At 38.6% G+C, this 19,671-nt stretch overlaps 2 protein-coding genes across 2 annotated transcripts in view; both read right to left on the bottom strand.

Annotated features, from left to right (window-relative positions):
* HADHA (hydroxyacyl-CoA dehydrogenase trifunctional multienzyme complex subunit alpha) overlaps positions 1 to 19,671 on the bottom strand; it is a 42,132-nt gene that overhangs the window by 14,406 nt on the left and 8,055 nt on the right. The window contains exons 4-11 of the mRNA XM_036263006.1: positions 17,944 to 18,077; positions 15,298 to 15,436; positions 13,854 to 13,973; positions 12,282 to 12,384; positions 9,208 to 9,330; positions 8,630 to 8,748; positions 5,557 to 5,613; positions 4,719 to 4,828 (exon numbers count right to left, since the gene is read on the bottom strand). Coding sequence (XP_036118899.1) covers positions 4,719 to 4,828; positions 5,557 to 5,613; positions 8,630 to 8,748; positions 9,208 to 9,330; positions 12,282 to 12,384; positions 13,854 to 13,973; positions 15,298 to 15,436; positions 17,944 to 18,077 — 905 coding nt within the window. The remainder of the gene's footprint in view (positions 1 to 4,718; positions 4,829 to 5,556; positions 5,614 to 8,629; positions 8,749 to 9,207; positions 9,331 to 12,281; positions 12,385 to 13,853; positions 13,974 to 15,297; positions 15,437 to 17,943; positions 18,078 to 19,671) is intronic.
* On the bottom strand, positions 19,162 to 19,365 carry LOC118630829 (COX assembly mitochondrial protein 2 homolog). Its single transcript, XM_036263007.1, has one exon. The coding sequence runs from the start codon at positions 19,363 to 19,365 to the stop codon at positions 19,162 to 19,164; it is 204 nt and encodes a 67-aa protein (XP_036118900.1).

Raw genomic sequence — 19,671 nt, forward strand, 5'->3', positions numbered from 1 at the left:
ATTATTTTTGTCTCTTCAATTAAATGTTAAGCTTTTTTAGTTTCCCATAGTTCTGAAACAATATAGATATTCCCATAGTAACTAACTAAAAAATTTTTTTCACAACAATTTCCTTCATAAAAGAAGGTCAAGTTTACAGTCTGGTAGACCTAAAATAGAATTGTAATGCAGGATAAAATTGCATTCTATACAATTCTGATTATAATTTAAAATTCATATTCATGACCCGAAAACGAAACCTAATTTCAAGTCCTAGGAGTATCTTTCAAATGTAGTTTTTGTTGTTGTTGTTAATCCTCACCAAAGGATATTTTCCCATTGATTTTCAGATAGAGTGCAAGGAAGGGAGGAAGAGGGAGTGGGAAGAGAGACATCAGTGTAAGAGAGACACATCAATTGGTTGCCTCCTGCACAACCCCAAGCAGGGCCAGGGATTAAACCTGAAATTCAGGTATGTGCCTTTGACGGAAATCAAACTCTTGAGTCCAAGGGTGATGATCTTACCACTGAGCAAAACTGGCCAGGGCCAAATGTAGTTTTGTAATAATAAAAATATTTACATGGTGAATGTTAAATAGCCGGAGAACAATGAGAAAATAAGGTAGAGAAATAGGGCTGGAAAAAGACTTATACATTTACTGCCTCAAAATTAAAAATTTCTGCCCTGATTGATGTGGCTCAGTTGGTTAGAGTGTTGTCCTGTGCACTGAAGGGTCGCAGATCTGATTCCCTGTCAGGGTACATACCCAGGTTTTGGGTTTGATTCCAGGGGTTGGGGCACATGTGGGAGGCAACTGATCAATGTTTCTTTCTCTCTCCCTCCTCCTCCCCTCCTCACTCTCTAAAATCAATCAATCAATCAATCAATCAATCAATCAATCAATCAAATCAGGTGTGTTTAAAAACAAAATACAAAATTTCTATTTGATAAATGACTCCACAATATTAAGAAAACCATAGAATAGGAAGAAATCTGTAATATATAGCAGAGAAAGGATTAATACTGGGGAAAGAAGAAGAACATGCACCTATCAACTAAAAAGATAACCCAGCCTTGGCTGGCTCAGTTGGTTGGGTATCGCCCCATGAGCTGAAAGGCTGCCAGTTGAATTCTCGGTCAGAGCACATGCCAGGGTTGCAGGCTCCATCCCTGGTAGGAAGCGTGCAGGAGGCAGTGACGGATGTTTCACTCTCACACAGATAGATGTTTCTCTCCCTCTCCCTTCCTCTCTCTAAAAGTCAATAAAAAAAATCTAAAAAAAGAAAAAGATAACCCAAGAAAATGGGCAAGAGCGTATATAAAGCAGTTTACAAAATAAGAAATTGAAAATAAAGATGCTAAACCTCCCTATTAATTTAGAAAATGTAAATTAAAATGAGTTATTTTCTCTCCATCAAACTGGCAAAAATGTTTAAAGTATTGGTGAGAAGAACAAAAATTGGTTCTTTCGTGCACGGTTGATGGAAGTATACTTTGCCCTACTCTGGAAGACAAATTCATTACAACCAAAATTTGCATATTCTGGAACCTACTTTTTACTCTCTACTCCAGAGAAATGCACTATGCACAAGATGATATGCTGTGAAGAACAGTCGTACAATGCTTATAATAAGGAAAAATTGGCCCTGGCCGGTTTGGCTCAGCAGTTAGAGCGTTGGCCTGAAGTCCAGAGAGACCCAGGTTCCATTCCCACTAAGGGCACGTACCTCAGTTGCAGTTTGTCCCCGGCCCTGGTTGGGTCATGCGGGTGGCAGCCACTCGATGTGTCCCTTTCACGTCGATGTTTCTCTCTCTCTTTCACTCTCTCTCCCTCCTACTCTATCTGCACAAAATAATGGAAAAATGTCCTCGGGTGAGGATTAAAAAAAAAATAATAATAATAATAAGGAAAAATTGGAAACAGCCATCAATCTATCAGTAGTGGATTAAAAGGAATGAGATAACTGCTATGTATCAATATACAGTCTCCAAGTCACACCACTTAATAAAAAGAGCAAGTTACAGATCCTACACAAAAATTCCTTTTATATTATAACAGTGAAATCATAAACACAAACAGTATCACCTAGTATTTAACCTTATTTACAATAGTTGTTTGTTTGTTTTTTTTCCTTCACCCAAAGACATTCTTGCATTATCCTCATTGGGGCAGGGGACAAACCGCAACTGAGGCACATGCCCTTAGTGGGAACCAAACCCAGGACTCTCTGGTCCACAGGCCAACGCTCTAACCGCTGACCCAAATCGGCTAGAGCAGTTTTGTTTTTTTTTAAATCCTCACCTGAGGACATGTTTTTATTATTTTAGAGAGAGAGTAAGGGAGAGGGAGAGAGAAACATCAACGTGAGAAACATCAATTGGATGCCTCCCACACATGCTCCAAATGGGGAATGAACCCAAAACCTGGGTATGTGCCCTGACAGGGAATCAAACCTGCAACCTTCTGGTGTACAGGATGCTCCAACCTACTGAGCCACACTGGCCAGAGCTAAAATAGTTTTTTAGAAAAGGAGAATAGAAATGCACTCACTCTTTGTATAAAAATTAATTTATAAAAAGAGAAAATAGGTAAGGAATTTATCTATTCTCCAAGGCAAGGGAGAAAAGGCCCAGACAGACAGAAGTGGAGGTATTACTAACAACTGGGAAAGCAGAACGGGGTGCCCTTTTCCCAATGTTCTTCATTCAATTTTCAACTCAATCTATTCTGCCTTGGGTACCATATAATTTATTCTTCATTTCTAAGATGATGTTACCCTTTTCTTCAACTTATTTCCCCAGTTAGGTCAACTCTTATATTGTCATGTTTTTCCATCCATTTAGTTCTGAGTTTTTGAATTTTGAGTCAAGGTAATTTTTTAAAATTCTGCAAATGCTTGTTTAAGGATATTTAATGGAAGTTTGGGAAGTGTTCTGCTATAAATTTTCTTCTTCATTGTGGATTTTTTGGAGGAGGGGATTTTCATAAGCTTAAGTATTTTGATTCTGATTTTTTTCTTCTTACATTAGTTTTATACGCCTGTCTTTTTGTGTATCTGGTACCCAACACCTTCTCCAGGTGCGTATAATTCTTATTGTTATGTGCAAACAGGAGTAGATTAGGTTTCTAAATTTAAGAGTATCCTCTTCTATTGTAAAGTGCAATCTCTTTAATTGACAGCACTTCTTTTTTTTTTGTAGGTGGAAGGATGGGGTGAAAGGATGGGGTAGCGGTAGGAGTTAGTGTCTCTTGTTTGTGATTTTGCAGGACTCGTATTATTTTTCTCCTTAGCTTTCTTTCTTTCCTGTTACACCGGCCAGGGCTACACACTCTCTCTTATATAGTTAGAAATTAGTACATTAACTGCCCTCAGTTTATGCTGCACATGAAGAATGGGTGGCCTTATTAACTTGTTTGATTTCTGAAGGACCTGTGAAGAGATGCAGACTTAAGTGGCCACCATCATTCTACTGCAACATGGAGGTAATTTACCTCACCCACTGAATTGAGGTACTGTTAGTGTACATGGAATACATGCGACCAGACTGATACTGATCACATGTGCTGCAGAAGTAGTTATGTCTGCATTTCACATTCTATTTGGAAATCAGCCCTTTTATTTGTCGTCTCATCCAGACTTATCTATTTTACCTCCTATTTTGGATTAAAATCTCATTAAAGGCGAAGGGGTAGAGCTCTCATTAGCTGCTTTTCTTGAATCCCTCACTGTAATTCAGCTAGAACTGTATTTCTCAACCTTGGCACTGTTGATATTTGAACTGGATAATTCTGTTGTTGGGGGGAGGGGCTGTCCTGCACACTGTGAGATGTTTACTGGCATCCTTGGTCTCCAGCCACTATATGCCAGTAGCATCCTTCTCTCCTCAGTTGTGACAACCAAAAAATTTCCAGACGTTGTTAAATGTCCCCTGGGGACATCACCCAGGTTGAAAACCACAGAGCAAGACCCTGAGTTTAGGGGCATTATTAAATTTAAAATGTTGAAGAGCTACTTAGGAAGCATAACACTGACAGGCTTGCCGAAGAGAATCGATATGAAACAGGCAAGAAGAATCTCAAATGCTTAGGTTGTGAGTGAAAGGAGGATAAGCCTTTAGCAATCAGAATGAGGTTTAATGTTTCTTTTCTTTTTTTAAATCAGTCACCTTTTTTTTTCCTTTATTGATTTTGGAGAGAGAGAGAGGGGACTGAGAGAGAGAAACATTGATGAGAGAGAACATCGATTGGCCGCCTCCTGCAAGTCCCTCACTGGGGATTGGGCCTGAGCGGGAATCGAACCAGTGACCTCTTGGTGCATGGGTCGACACTCAACCACCGAGCCACACCGGCCAAGCGGTGTTATGTTTTTTAATGAGGGAGAACTGTGAGTTCCCAGTAATGGTATCTCAAGGCACAGGGAGAGACAAGATCATTCCACAGGGCATAGCGTGTGTGTTTGGTTTAGGAAGGGGGAACTAAACCAGCTTTCTAGGGACCCCGGTGAGACAAGAAAACCTCTACAGGAACCATCAGAAGGGTCTGGAGAAAACTCAGCATAGGCAGAACTTTGAAAGCCAAAAAGTTCTTGGTAGGAATAGGGGTCTAATGTGCTTAGGACAGAATAGTAGTTTACGGCAAGATTGAAAATATAAATCTAGCTCTGTAGATCTTCAAAGACATCTACAAGCTTAGCACATAGGGAAATCCATGAGGGTTCCTAGGTAGAGTTTAACTTACTTAACCTCCTTCTGCGGAGCCCCGAATTTATTCTTCTTGCACAGGACCTGACCTTGGTACAACCCTATCAAGGCCTTTGATTCTCTGGTCATTGCGAGCTCTCCAAATTTCTGAAACGTGAAAAAAGAATAAGAAAAAGAAGACTTCGCAGTCTCGGTGATGTGGACTCCTAAGGCTCGGTTTCTCTGTGGAGAGGTAACGCATGCCAAGCTGCAGGTCCCCAGGACTCTCAGTGGTGCCTGTGCTGCAGTCTGCCTCCTACTGATGTTGTCTTCTCTTTACTCGTCTCATCTGCAGCACCTTCCCACTACTGCTTTGAAAAAGGTGTCGGATATGACTGAGCTCTCATCCTCTACACCAGAGTTATGGCGACCTTTTTCACGGCATTACGGTATCACAGCCAAAATGGACCTTCATGGTCATCTCAACCAACCTTCTCATTTTATTTTATTTTTTAGGGAGAGAAAGGGAGGGAGAGAGAGATAGAAACATTGATTGGCTGCCTCCTGCACACCCTCTACTGGGGATCAAGCTTGAAACCTGGGCATGTGCCCTGACCAGGAATGAAACTGGGACCTCTCAGCCAATGGGACAATGCTTAATCCACTGAGTCACACCAGCCAGGCTATACCTTCGTTATTGAGAGCAAGTTCAAATACCCAGGGACCACCAGGTTTTCTTGCATCTACTTGCCACTGAGATTAATCAGAAGAAAGAATAAGCCCTGGAGAAAATGTTTCTAGGCTTTGGATACTTTTTCTTTTTTCAGTTTTGTACAGTTTCAGATCTTTGGTTTTCTTGTATCTAATAATAAAAAAATTAAAAGAAAAAATTTTACCTGAGATTCAGCAAGATAGCCGGCCTCTTTCCCTTGTTCAAGTCCAGTCTTTACCACCTAAAAAACATACAAAATACTTGTTCATTGTTGGAGTGGATTGGCAAGATGTACAAGAATGCTGAATAAATTTGCTAGTGTTATGAGTTTCTTATTTTCATATTATCCATTTTTTAAAAATTAGTTTATTGATTTTTAAGGGAGAGAGATAAACATTGATGTGAGAGCAAAACATCTATCAACTGCCTCCTTTATGTCCCTCACTGGGGATTGACCCCAGAACCCGGGTATGTTCTGGAATCAAAATGGCAACCTTCGGTACATAGGACAATGGCCACAACTGAGCCACATTGGCCAGGGCTGGGATTGTTAGGAGTGATTAAAAAAAAAGACTGAGTGCCTGGTTACTTAAGACTGACTGAATTCTCCATCTCTGAGGCCAAATCTATCATAAAATAGAAGAAGAAAAAAAAGAATATAAAAAGCCAGAATAGGAAAATATAGAGGTTCCACAGCTAAAACTCATACACCTTTGAATTCTATTATTTTGTCAGAGAAAGAATTGTCATCACCCCTTTCCAAGTCCAGTAATAGGTTTACCTACTGTTCCTTTTAATTATGCTCCCCACCCCAGCTTAAATTACTTCCAACTTTTCACCTGTTCTCTAAATGTAGGCAGATCCCCAAAGTTTCGCTTTTAGCCCTTTTCTCCCTCTCTATGCATTTGTCCTAAGACAACTCATCTAGCTCATAACATTAATCATGAACTCCATGAAATTCAATTTAACATACGGGATATGTTCTACCATAAGTACAATGGCAAGTATAAAAGACGAAGAAATGACCCTGTACTCAATCACCGTAACTTATGACAAATTAAAAACAAACACATCTACATCCTTAATTGATATCTCCATCTAAATTACCACTGCTTGAATTTCCTGAAATAGCTACACTCAACACTATAAAACATAACTTATGTCTGCCTTTGGTGATTCTCTTACTACCTTCAGATTTTTATTATCCTAGCTCAGGTTCTAGTTATCTGAAAGAACTGCTCTTTACTCTGAGACACAAAATCTAAATTTCAATTTAAGCACTTTTTAATTCAATTTTTTTTTGTTAATCCTCATTCAAATATATTTTTCCATTGATTTTTAGGTAGAGTGAAAGGAAAGGAGGGAGTGGGAAGGGGGGGAGAAGGAGGGAGGGAGGGAGGGAGGGAGAGAGAGAGAGAGAGAGAGAAACATCAATGTGAGACAATGTGAGAGAGACACATCGATTAGTTGCCTCCTGCACAACCCCAACTGGGGCTGGGGATTGAATCTGCAACCCAGGTACATGCCCTTGACCAGGAATCAAACCTGAGACCCTTTGGTTTGAGGGCTGACACTCTAACCACTGAGCCAAACTGGCCAGGGCTAAGCACTTCTTTAAACATAGTTTCATTAGCTGATAAATGCTAAAGCTGGGTGTTGTAATAGTATAATAGCACACTATTATAGTATTCTTATTTTGTAATAAAGTTTAAAATGTTCCAAAATAACTTCAAGTCTGGGTTACCAAGAGAGCTTCCTAAGTCACTGCTCTACTTTGTTTCTTTGTAATCCATTTTTATTCACTTTAATCTGCCTTTCTGCAGACATCTTACTGTCCTCCTATAAAAACTGACCTCGTTAAAGGTCCCTTGAAAAGCCTGCTGCTTTCCACCTATTGTAACTTTGCTCAAAATGTCCACCTTACCTGGCACGACTTTCCCTTCAGCTATTCTCTACCCATTTTGCAGGGTGCAGGTCAAATTCTGCTCTTTCTGATCTCTTTGGTTCACAGTGATTATTCTCTCCTCTTAGCAATTTTCCTCTGTCCCATTTATCTGGCAATAATCCTATGCTGCTTTATAATGTCCTTTACACACCGTTATCTGCCTCACCACATCTATATGTCTAATCTCCCCAGCCCAGACTGTGAGATGAATAGAGACAGGAGACCATGTTTCATATTTTATGTACTTTGGTGTCTTCCACTCAAGATATATCTGTTGACTGATCCATTCACCAATTTTGAGCTCTTTAATTATATGCTCTCTTAATCTTAGACTTTCTAGATCAAAGAGTTCTGTTTTAGAGTCTACCTTTAGACAGAAGTTTCTTCCACCCTATGATCATTTCACCTATTCTCTTTGTTCTTTTCAGAACTTCTCTCTATATCATTATACTTTTTTCATAATTATGGCAATGGGGAAGTCAATGAGATATTATAGGTACACTAAGGATAGAATATAGCCATCAATTTTGTTTCAACTACTTTATAAATGCTCAATATTTTACTGGCCTCGATACACTGATACAACACAGGTTCCATCCTGTTTTATAAAAGGTAGTTTTAAAAACATATATTTTTATTGATTTTTTTTTTTTTTTTAGAGAGACGAAGGGAGAACGAGGGAGAGGGAAACATCAATGTGAGAGCAGGACATCGACTGGTTGCCTCCTGCACACCCCCTATCTGGGATCAAGCCCACAACCTGGACATGTGCGCTGACCAGGAATCGAACTGGCAACTTCTTGGTGCATTGGATGATGCCCAACCAACTAAGCCACACTGGACAGAGCTATATCTGATTGTCTTAAATTCATCAACTAATAAGTATGCCTTGCACTGATTATCCCCACATACATCAAGTTATATGAATCCTCATAGCTTGCTGTATTCTTCCCTTATTTTTGGTAAGTACTTTAAGAGCAGAGTTAAAAACTTTTGTACTAGGCCCGGCCAGTGTGGCTCAGTGGTTGAGCATTGACCAACACACCAAGAGGTCACCGGTTCAATTCCTGGTCAGGGCACATGCTCAGGTTGTGGGCCAAATCCCCAGTGGGGGGCATGCAGGAGGCGGCTAATCAATGTTCTCCATCATCGATGTTTCTATCTCTCTACCTTTCCCTTCCCCTCCCTCTAAAATCAATAAAGAAGAAAAAAGAACTTTTGTACTAGCATACATGGTCTAGAATGGCAATAAAGAGTACTGTGCTATACAAAGGAAGAAAACGTAAGATTTGAGAGTGTGGGGAAGACTCACGTCAATTATTTTTAGAGGTGCAGGATAAAGGCCTTTGGTCTGCTTTTGTACTTGTTCTTCCACCTTTTTATAAACCTGTTGCCTGACAAATGGAATATTCATGGCGTACGATGTCAATTCTGTAAGGTAAAATGCTTTTAGATACTTATTGGCAATAAGTGTTCCTTCTTAGTTTGTTCTATAAATGCCATAAAAATGCAATAGTTCTAGCTATCTGAAAGCACTGCTCTTTACTCTGATATACAAAAATCTAAATTTCAATCAAAGCACTTCTTTAAACATAGTTTCCTTAGTTGATAAATGCTAAAGCTGGGTGTTATAATAGTACACTATTATAGTATTTTTCTGTACTAATGTTTAAAATGTTCTGATATAAAAAGTTAAAAAATGATGGTTTTAACTAACCAGTGTAAGGTTCAGGACTAGACCCTAGAGCAGAGTTGTTACACCTCTTCAAGTTGACTTTTATGCTTCTAATAAATAATGCATTTACTTCTTCCTCAGTTAAAATTTACAGCAAATATAATTAAACTCCTTGGAAAGAAGCTTTGCCTTTGTTCTTTAATAACAACACTCACTTTCCATCAATCCTTTGTTTCTCTTTAAAGAGATTTTCTTATCAGCTAGTCCTTTGGCAAAAGTAACCGCAACTTCTTCTAGGTATTCAATTGTCCGGTCCTCTGGAGGTTTTAATCCTGGTCCTGTCAACATGAACAGAATAGACTGGAATGCAAATCAGGCTTAGATCAGTCCCAGGTAGGCAAAAACCTAGGCATGCCAAAGCCAAAGGTTCTAGCACCCACTTTCAGCACAGCTTTCCATGTCAGACCAGAGATTGGCAGGTGGAGGAGTCATGAACTATGCACTCACAGATGGGGAACCTGCAAATAAGGACTAACTGTACTTTGACCACAACAAAATTAAACTAAAAATCAATAACAAGAAGATACCTGTTTTTTAAATTTATTTTTTGTCTATTATTATTATTATTATTATTTTTTGTGGTACGTGCCTCTAGCGGGAACCGAACCCGGGACTCTCTGGTGCGCAGGCCGTCACTCAACCGCTGAGCCAAACTGACCAGGGCTATTATTATTTTTTTAATCCTCACCTGAGGACATGCTTAGAGAGAGGAAGGGGAGATGGGAGAGAAAGAGAAAAAGAGAAAGCAAGAGAGAGAGAAATATCGGTATGAGAGAGAAACAGTGATTGGTTGCCCTCAGCAGCACCCCAACCAGGGATGGAACCCGAAAACCAGGTATGTGCCCTGACCAGGAATTGAACCAGCAACCTTTAGGTGCAGAGGATGATGCTGTAAACAACTGAGCCACTCTGGCTGGGCTAACAGGAAGATATCTAAAATATGTCCCAGATATTTGGAAATTAAACAACACACTTCTAAATTAAAACATGGGTCAAAGGAGAAATCATAAGAGAAATCTGAAAATATTTTGACATTCATGGAAATGAAAACATAACATTAAAATATGCAGTTAAAGCAATGCTAAGGAAGGACATTTATAGCTGTAAATGTTTATTTTAAAAAGGCCTACAATCACCCAGCTGGTGTGGCTGAGTGGACTGAGCATTGTCCCATGGACTGAGAGGTCCCGGTTAAATTCCTGGTCAGGGCACATGCTCCGGTTGCAGGCTCAGTCCCCAGTAGGGGGTGTGCAGGAGGCAGCCAATCAACGTTTCTCACATGGATGTTTCTATCTCTCTCTCCTTTCCTCTCTCTCTAAAAAATCAATAAAAACATATTTTTTAAAAAGGGCTAAAATCAATGATGTAAGGTTCCACCTTAAGAAACTAGATAACTGGAAATAGGAAATTCAGATGCAGACTCAATCGAGGTGTAAAGGCAGTTCAGTGGGGAAAGAAGAATCTTCTCAACAAATTGTGCTAGGGCATTTGGATATTCTTCTGAGAAAACAGGAAGACTCAATCTTTACCTCACACAATATACAAAAGTTAACTTGAAAAGAAACACAGACCAAAATGTTAAACTATAAAACTTCCAGAAGGTAACAGGAGAAAAATCTTTGTGACCTTGTTAGGAAAAGATTTCTTAGATATAAGAGCAACAGCATGATTCATAAAAAAGGACCTTGGACTTCATCAAAATTAAGACTTTCTGCTCTGAGATAATGAAAAGACAAGCCACAGACAGGGAGAAAATATTTGAAAATTATAAATCTCATAGAGGACTTGTATCCTGACATATAAAAAAACTCTGAAAACTCAACAATAAAAAAAAAAAACCTGCCCTGGCTAGTTTGGCTCAGCGGTTAGAGAGTCGGCCTGCGGTCCCGAGAGACCGGGTTCGGTTCCCGCTAAGGGCACGTACCTCGGTTTCAGTTTGTCCCTGGCCCTGGTTGGTCGTGCGGGTGGCAGCCACTCGATGTGTCCCTTTCACGTCGATGTTTCTCTCTGTCTTCCTCTCTCTCCCTCCCACTCTATCTGAACAAAAAAATGGAAAAATGTCCTTGGATGAGGATAAAAAAACAAAACAAAAAAAACCCCACAAACAAATAAAATGGGTAAAACATTTGGACACTTCACGAGAAGATATACAGAAACAAACACATGAAAGAAATTTAGTATCTTTGATCACAGAAAAGTACAAATTAAAAGGAGATAGTACTATACTCCTATTAAAATGTCTAAAATTAAAAAGACTGACTATGCAAAGTGGTTGGTAACTAGAACTCTCATATAATGCTAGTAGAAATGCAAAATGGTATTACCACTTTGGGGAAAAAAGCTTGACAGCTTCTTAAAAGCTAAACACACATGTATCATATGGTCCAGCCAATCCACTCTTTGGTATTTGTCCAACAGAAATTAAATATATGTCCACAAAAAGACCTGTGGATGAATGTTCATAGCAGCTTTACTCAGAAAAGCCCCAAATTGGACGCAACTCAATTGTTCATTATTTGGTGAATGGATATACAAATTATGGCATATCTATACAATGGAGTAACACTCCTCGAAAGGAAGGAACAAACTGCTGATACATGCAATAACATGAATGAATCTCAAAAGCATTATACTAAATGAAAGAAGACACAAAAAACTACATACTAGAAATGTTCTATTGTATGATTGTGGTTGTGTTTACACAGCTATACACATTCGTCAAAGTTCAAATTGTACTTTAAAAATAGGTAAATTTATTATTATGTAAATAACATCTCCATAATGCTGATTTTTAAAAAACTTAAAGAGGGTGATGAACAAATAATAATTTCCTGGGTGGGGTGGGGGGGCAAAAAAATTGTACACAGGAAAAGTAGATGACAATTATTATTAATATTCTCAGGTTGACTGTTTCATATGTGTTTATTATATTATTAAAACAGACACACACAAAATGAAGGTGGGTTATCATAAATAATGATACAGGTAATTTAAGAACCAAAAATAATGACTTCATTCAATTCTGTCTTCTTGATGTCCAAATTATAAAGTAAAATAGAAACAGGTGATGTTGAAATGCCAGTATTATAATTTTTAGAAAATTTCCCTCTTCATAATGATGACTCATCGCTTAAGTTAGAATTTCACTCTATCCAAAATTCAAGATATTAACTCTTTAAGAAAATAAATAACTTTATAAGACCTAACTCTGAGGCATGCTCACACTTACCCAGTGGATCCACTAATTGGTCAACCAGTCCCATCTTCTTAGCTCTGTCTGCGCGAATGTTTCTACCAGTTAGCATCATGTCAAAAGCAGCAGGTACACCCACCTAATATGAAAGCAAGAATCAGAAAATAGGGGGAAAAATATCAGAATGACAATTACAGTTTATAAATCATTCAACCGAACAAAAGAAATACTAAAGTGAGAGAAGGCAAACCACTGCTATTTATCAATCAGTTATATTTTACATACTGATACACATTCAGGTAACTGCTGGGATTAGAAATCTTTAGCTGAAGTAAAAATGTCTTTATATCTTTTCTTTTAATTCAATATGCAAGATCCCTGTCTAACAGAATAAGGTGGAGAAATAATTTCATGAATCCTAAAATTGTGTTTATGTCATTCTTAGTTTTTTCATTATGTCTATAATATTTAAAATTCCTATGTTGGCCCTGGCCGGTTTGGCTCAGCGGTTATGATGATCAGCCCGTGGACCAATGAGTCATGGTTCGATTCCAGTCAAGGGCACATATCTCGATTGCGATTTGTCCCCGGCCCTGGTTGGGGTCGTGCAGGAGGTAGCCACTCGATGTGTCCCTTTCAAGTCGATGTTTCTCTTTCTTCTTCTTTCTCCCTCCCACTCTATCTGAACAAAAGTGAAAAACGTCCTCAGGTGAAGTTTAAAAAGAAAAAAAAAATTCCTATATTGGAACTAGTGGAGGCTCTGAGAAACCTGATAGTTTTGACAATGTCTTCAGAAAGAATCTTAGGCTTAACAAAAATTGAACTCAGCTAAGAACTTTTTATGTAGGTACTAGAAGAACAGCTTCTAGCAACATTCAAACAAACTACAACAAAAAAAAGCAAAAGAAACTTGGCAATATTTTCTACACACATACTGAAGGAACGCACACTATTTATTATCAGGAAATTAACACCATAAAACCTTTCTATTTTTCTGTGCCCACCTCATATCAACTTCCTTCCAAAAAGTATTTTTGCTGAGCCTTGTTTTCAGCGAGGGATCTATAGTGCTAGAAGCTATGAGTTTTGGCAAGCCCTTAACTCTGATACTGAGATTGCTCTGCAGCCTCTAGGTCTGTCCTTCCCCTCTCCTTAAGAATCCAGGCCTCTTTTGGTTTAGAGAATACAACGAGATCATGCAAATCAGGGAGAAGGTCTGCCTCTTATATTTATCATGAACTATGATCCATGGATATGCAAAATTGATACGATGGCACTGTGCAGAGAAGGATAAGATTAAACTATAAGCTCCAGAGAGGCAAGACATATATATTATTTATCTTTATCCTTCTTTAGGGACTAACAAAGAACCTTGAATAATTTTAATCAAGAAATTGAAAAAATAAATAGAACTGAAAAAATAAGCACCAGGAATAAAAATCTGTTACTGATCCCAAATATTCATATTTTATTTGGTTTCTAAATTCTACAATAAATACCCATATTATGCCTTTTGTATGAGTGGAAATAGATCTAAAGGGACACATAAATACCAAGGTTCTAAAGTTCACGAAGGTGGGGGTGGGGTGGGGTGTGTCTTAAACTCACCATTTTGGGTAGCCTTTGTGTGCCTCCTGCTCCTGGTAAGATCCCCAGCAAGACTTCAGGGACACCTAATACTGTTTTTTTATCTTTTGTTGCTAGTCTGTATTGGCATGAAATGGCAAGCTTCAAATAAATGAGAAGAAAATTAGAATGTTAGAAAATGTAACTTTATAACATCTTAGGATGTCTAAGAGTCTAAAGATTACTTTTTTAGAGCAAAAATGTACCCACAGAATAAACTTTAATTCCTTAGGCTGGCATTTGATACTTTCTAAAATTTACCTTTCCAGCCTTATTTCATACTTTCCACCTAGTATATGAATCTCTTTTTGGGTTGCAGATTTCCTTAAAAATCTGCCAAAAGCTAAGGAAGCTCTTAATAGAAAAATGCACACACAACTATATATATGCACCCCAGGTTAAGAACCCCGGTACCCTACAGAGACTCTCCTTTTCAATCAAGCAGGTCTACTTATGATGTCCTAACAGGCTTTATTTACCCTTATCTTTGCTCATACCTCACCATATGTGGAATGCCTTTACCCCAGTACTCTGGCTAATTAAATCCTGTCTCTCTTTTAGGACCAGGCACAGGTTTCCTTAATTAATTACTGTGACAATGTCTAGCATAGAGCCCAGCATGTGATAAATGTTATTTTCTTTTCCCTCTCTTTTTTCCCACATGCTCTGGTCTAATAAGCATCTCTTCTCGCCCCGGCTGGGAGGCTCAGTTGGCTGGAGTATCATCCCGTGCACCAGAAAGATTGAAGGTTCGATTCCCAGTCAGGGCATATACCTAGGTTAAAAAAATTTAATAAAACATATCCTCGGTCTGGCCAGTGTGGCTCAGTGGTTGAGCATTAACCCATGCACTAAGAAGTCGCCGGTTCAATTCCTGGTCAGGACACATGCCCAGGGTGTGGGCCTGATCCCCAGTGGTGGGCATGCAGGAGGTGGCCAATAGATGTTTTCTCTCACTGATGTTTCTATCTCTCTCTCCCTCTCACTTCCTCTCTAAAATAAATAAAGGAAACAAACAAACATATCCTCAGGTGAGGGTTAAAAAAATACCTCTTCTCTCAATTCTTTTATTAGTTACCATCTTTACTACTCACAAAGCACGTAACCCTGCATCATGCTCAAGTAGCTCAAGAGCATGAATAACACTTCTGAATCTTTGCCCTGCAAACTTGAACCAGGCTTTCAGAATTGAAAGGGACCTAAGAGATCCAGTTGAAATATTCTCAATTTATACAAGGAAACATCACTCTTTGGTTCACATGCTCTGCACCATGAGAATAAGGAGTAAAACAGACCCAGAAGTTTGATAACTAAAAAAAAAAAAGCTGATTCTCTGAGAACGTCTCAAGCAAAACAGTAGCCTAAAGGTTTATAGTTGATGAATCCTAACAATGAGCTAAACAGTGACTTTGTAATAAATCCATACCTCAAGTCCTCCTCCTAAACAGGCTCCACTGATGGCAGCCACAATAGGCTTTGGAGACTTCTCAAGTTTCTCAAACATTTTCTGTCCTTCCTGTGATACCTGTGTTACTTCTTGAGGGGTCTTGCAAGCAGCTAACATGCTGCAGTAAACATGAAAGCAGAGAACAGAAAAAAAGAAAAAAAGAAAAAAAAGATCAAAGATGAAACTATAACCTACTTTGTTAGATACCTCATTTCCTATATCCTCAACCCTGTCATATATCAATATGTGGTGGTGAATCTTCAAATACTCATAAGTTTAAGAATGGTTCTGCCTCAGACAGCACTAATATCAGTGACATCATCTCTCTATAGTGTTAAGTTTCTGGATCCAAAGTACATGAAACAAAGCTTGTTGCATGATTTATTTTCGTTTCTATAACACATGATTAGATTATAAAACTCTGAACGTGAGAAAATCATCTTCTGGTAAATATTTCCACTATCGAGTAGCTTTCAGGTGAAACAACAATCAAGATCACAGAAAAAAAAAGCTTTCAAGTTGTTTAGAGGGACTGAAAATCTTAAATAGATTCCCATAATGATTAAAAAACATCTGCTAGCCGTGGCTGGTGTGGCTCAGTTGGTTGGGCAATGTCCTGTACACCACAAAGTTGCTGGTTCTTCCTGGTCAGGGCACATGCATGGGTTGCAGGCTCTATCCCTGGTAGGGGGTGTGCAGGAGACAGTCAATTAATGTTTTGCCCCCACATTGATGTTTTTCTCTCTCCCACTCCCTTCCTCTCTAAAAATCAATAAAAAAATCTTTAAAAACATGCCCTAGCGGGTTTGGCTCAGTGGTTAAGAGCGTCAGTCTGCAGACTGAAGAGTCCTGGGTTCAATTCCAGTCAAGGGCACGTACCTCGGTTGCAGTTTGGTCTCCGGACCTGGTCAGGGTTATACAGGAGGCAACCAACTGATGTGTCTCTCTAACATCGATGTTTCTCTGTCTCTCCCTTTCCCTCCCACTCTGTCTGAAGATAAATGGAAAAATATCATTGGGTAAGGATTAAAAAAAAATCTTGCCCTGGTCTGTTTGGCTCAGCGGTTTGAGCAGCGGCCTGTGGAAAAAAGAACTACAGGTTCAATTCCAGGCAAGGGAATGTACCTCAGTTGCGGTTTGGGCCCGGGCCCCGGCCCCGGCCCTGGCCCCAGTTGGAGTTGTGTGGGAGGCAACCAGTCTATGTGTTTCTCACACATCGATGTTTCTCTCTCCTTCCTGCCCACTCTATCTGAAGATAAATGGGAAAATATCCTCGTGTGAGGATTGAAAAAAAAAAAACACCTTAAAAAAGATCTGCTACAATAATGTAATCAATACCCTTTAATTTCAGTTTGTTTCATTTCCTACTTACTTTGTTTCTGAACACACTTAAGCTAGGAATTTTATACTTTTGACCAAAGACGACTAGTTTTCTGTCCTGTTATATGCTGGGAATTGCTTAACTAGCCTTACAGAAGCTAAAAGTATTTTCTTATGAACATAGATAGCTACTGCCAGGTATATTAGTGTCTCACTTGGCTCAGTAACTTAGCTAGAAAACAAAGCACTTGATACAGATACTTTTGTGTTTCTAAAAATTAAACATGAAACAGAATATTTATAAATTTTTAATTACATAAACAAAAAAAGAATACACATGTAGAGCAAGGTTTAAAATATACAAACACCTTAAGTACAAATCATTAAGCCTATGACATTGGCTATCATTGCCCACAGTACAAAGAATAACAAATACCCATATTTTGACAGAACTGGCTGTTAAAATTTTAACCCATTAAACTAATACTAAGATATTCCTTTTCCTTATATATTCTTTGAAGAATTATAAACGACTTTTAGAGGCATACAGCCTACCACATAAAAAAAGAAAGACAATAGTAGCTGCATCAGTCAAGTTCCCTTTGACAATCTCTTCAAGTCCTAGCAGTCACTTCATTTACCCTAAAACAATCATTTTCATGCTTGCAGTGTATCCTTCCAGAGCAACTACCTATTTGTGTCCACAAATAATATAAAGAAGTATTGCATGCATGATTTAAAAATGTTTATATAAACTATATACTGTATGAAACATTTTATAACTTGCCTTTTTTAAAAACTTAAAATCATGTTTTTGAACTCTAATATTATGTTGTGAATCTAGTTAATTCCTTTGCATTGTTTTGTAGTATTTTATCGTGTGAATATTCCACATTTTACTTATCCATTTCCCAAATGACTGACATTTAGCTTGTTTCAAATTCTATTTTGGCCTACACCCTTTAAACACAAACAGCTGGATTTCTCTAGCTTATATATTCTTACAAGAGGCATCACTAGATTTTATGATACATGCATTTTCAGTTTTGCTAAATGTTGCCAAATTGCTCTTCAAAGTGTCTGTACCAATTGGCATTCCTCTTGGTAATATATCAACTTTTTCATTTCCCCATGATAATTTTTAAACTTTTAAATGGCATCTCATTGTTAGTTTAATTTTATAGTATTTTTTATTCTACTGAAATAGGAACTTGAACTGCATTCAACTTAAGGAAAGGCTATATTTAGTCTTACATGGCTTAAGCAACAAGCCCCGCTTTTTAAATCAACTTTATTAAAACTTACTTGATATCAGCACCTGCAATAAAGCAGCCTGGCTTTGATGAGATAAGGACAGCACTTCTGACTTGATCACTAGCCCAGACTTCATTCATTACTTCTATGAACTCTGATTGTAGTTCTTTATTCAGTGTATTTACCTGTCAAAGAGAAATACATATAAATCTAAGAGTTTAAATATGAAGAGACAGATGTGCAAGCCACCATCAGATGCTATTTTGATGGTGGGAAATATGTTTATCCATCAGAAATATATTGTTAGAAGCAAGAGAGAGGCAGGGGGAAAAAAGTCAAATACCCAGTAGCTTTCTAGTCAGTCAACTATATAAGCACCCTGCCCTTTAAAAATAGGTCTACTGAAAAAAAAAAAAAAAATTTAAAAAATTAAAAAATAAATAAAAATAGGTCTACTCAAAGGAGGAACTCAGGGTCATTTTCCTAAGAATTTGAATCATCTGCAGGTTATAAGTAAGTCTACAAACATTTACTGGCATGAAAAAATCTATATAATATTAAGGAAAAAAAGAAATCAAAATCAGATATATAATATGATCTTAATTTCAAAAATACTATTAAAACTGGATAAAATGTTAAAAGTAGTTATTTTTGGGTTTGGAATATAAATAATTATTTTTTCTTTTTTAAAGTCAATTTTTTTATTGAGGGAGACAGGTTACTAGAATGTTAACTGGTTGTAGGCAAAGGAAGGAAACATATTAAAAGTCAGGTATGGCCCTGGCCAGTTTGGCTCAGCGGTTAGAGCGTCGGCCTGCGGTCCGGAGAGACCCGGGTTCGGTTCCCGCTAAGGGCACGTACCTCGGTTGCAGTTTGTCCCCGGCCCTGGTTGGTCGTGCGGGTGGCAGCCACTCGATGTGTCCCTTCACGTCGATGTTTCTCTCTCTCTCTCCCTTCCTTTCTCTCCCTCCCACTCTATCTGTACAAAAAAATGGAGGAATATCCTCGGGTGAGGATAAAAAAAAAAAAAAAAGTCAGGTATGTTGGTGAAGGAATCAGAGTACTAAAGGTTCTGCCTAACAAATATTCTGAATCCAGGGTTTCCGTATTTCTCCATGGTTCGATTTCTCATGGGTCACTTGCTATTCATAAGTTCTGGAGACCAAAGGAGAGAGGATTCTTTCAGTTATCAAACAAGAGCCTTCAGGTCTTCTCTCAGCCAAGGCATCCAGTGAAAATATAATTTATGATTCAGATTCCTCTGGAGGATTATGGAGTCTCATTGCCGTGCTCCCTGCTCTCAGTCCTCTTTTCCATGTACTCATTCTTCAAGCATTTTCTCATCTCCCGATCAAGATCATTGCAATGACCAAAAAATTTCAGAATGCTGTGGTTTTTGTGACATTCCTTAAGTAAGTTAATCAAGACGTTGCATTCTTCAGTGTGCAAGTGTGCAGATAAGTCAGGACGCATCTTTAGGAGGTGATGGAGCACAGCAGGGCAACCCGACTCGCCATCACACCAAGGGGGCTGAAGTGGAATTCACCAGGGGAGGCTCCCCACCCCAAGGCTGCCTTGCCTGGGCGCCAGAGCCAGGGCAGCTCCTGGTGGAGAACGCTCCTACGCCCTCCACAGCTGACCTGCTCGCCCGGCACCCGCCTGATTACTTTTTCTTTATGGTTTTAAAATTTCCTACCATAGTCAAGTGTTATTTATTTATTTTTTTAACCCTCACCTAAGGATATTTTTTTCTTTTTAGATTGAGTGGAAAATAGGGAG

This window comes from Molossus molossus, unplaced genomic scaffold (genome assembly GCF_014108415.1).
Source record: "Molossus molossus isolate mMolMol1 unplaced genomic scaffold, mMolMol1.p scaffold_m16_p_15, whole genome shotgun sequence".
NCBI classification, from domain to species: domain Eukaryota; kingdom Metazoa; phylum Chordata; class Mammalia; order Chiroptera; family Molossidae; genus Molossus; species Molossus molossus.

What these genes read in the sequence shown, in the direction of transcription:
- LOC118630829 (XM_036263007.1), bottom strand. Translation starts at nt 19,365, where the DNA reads ATGCGTCCTGACTTATCTGCACACTTGCACACTGAAGAATGCAACGTC.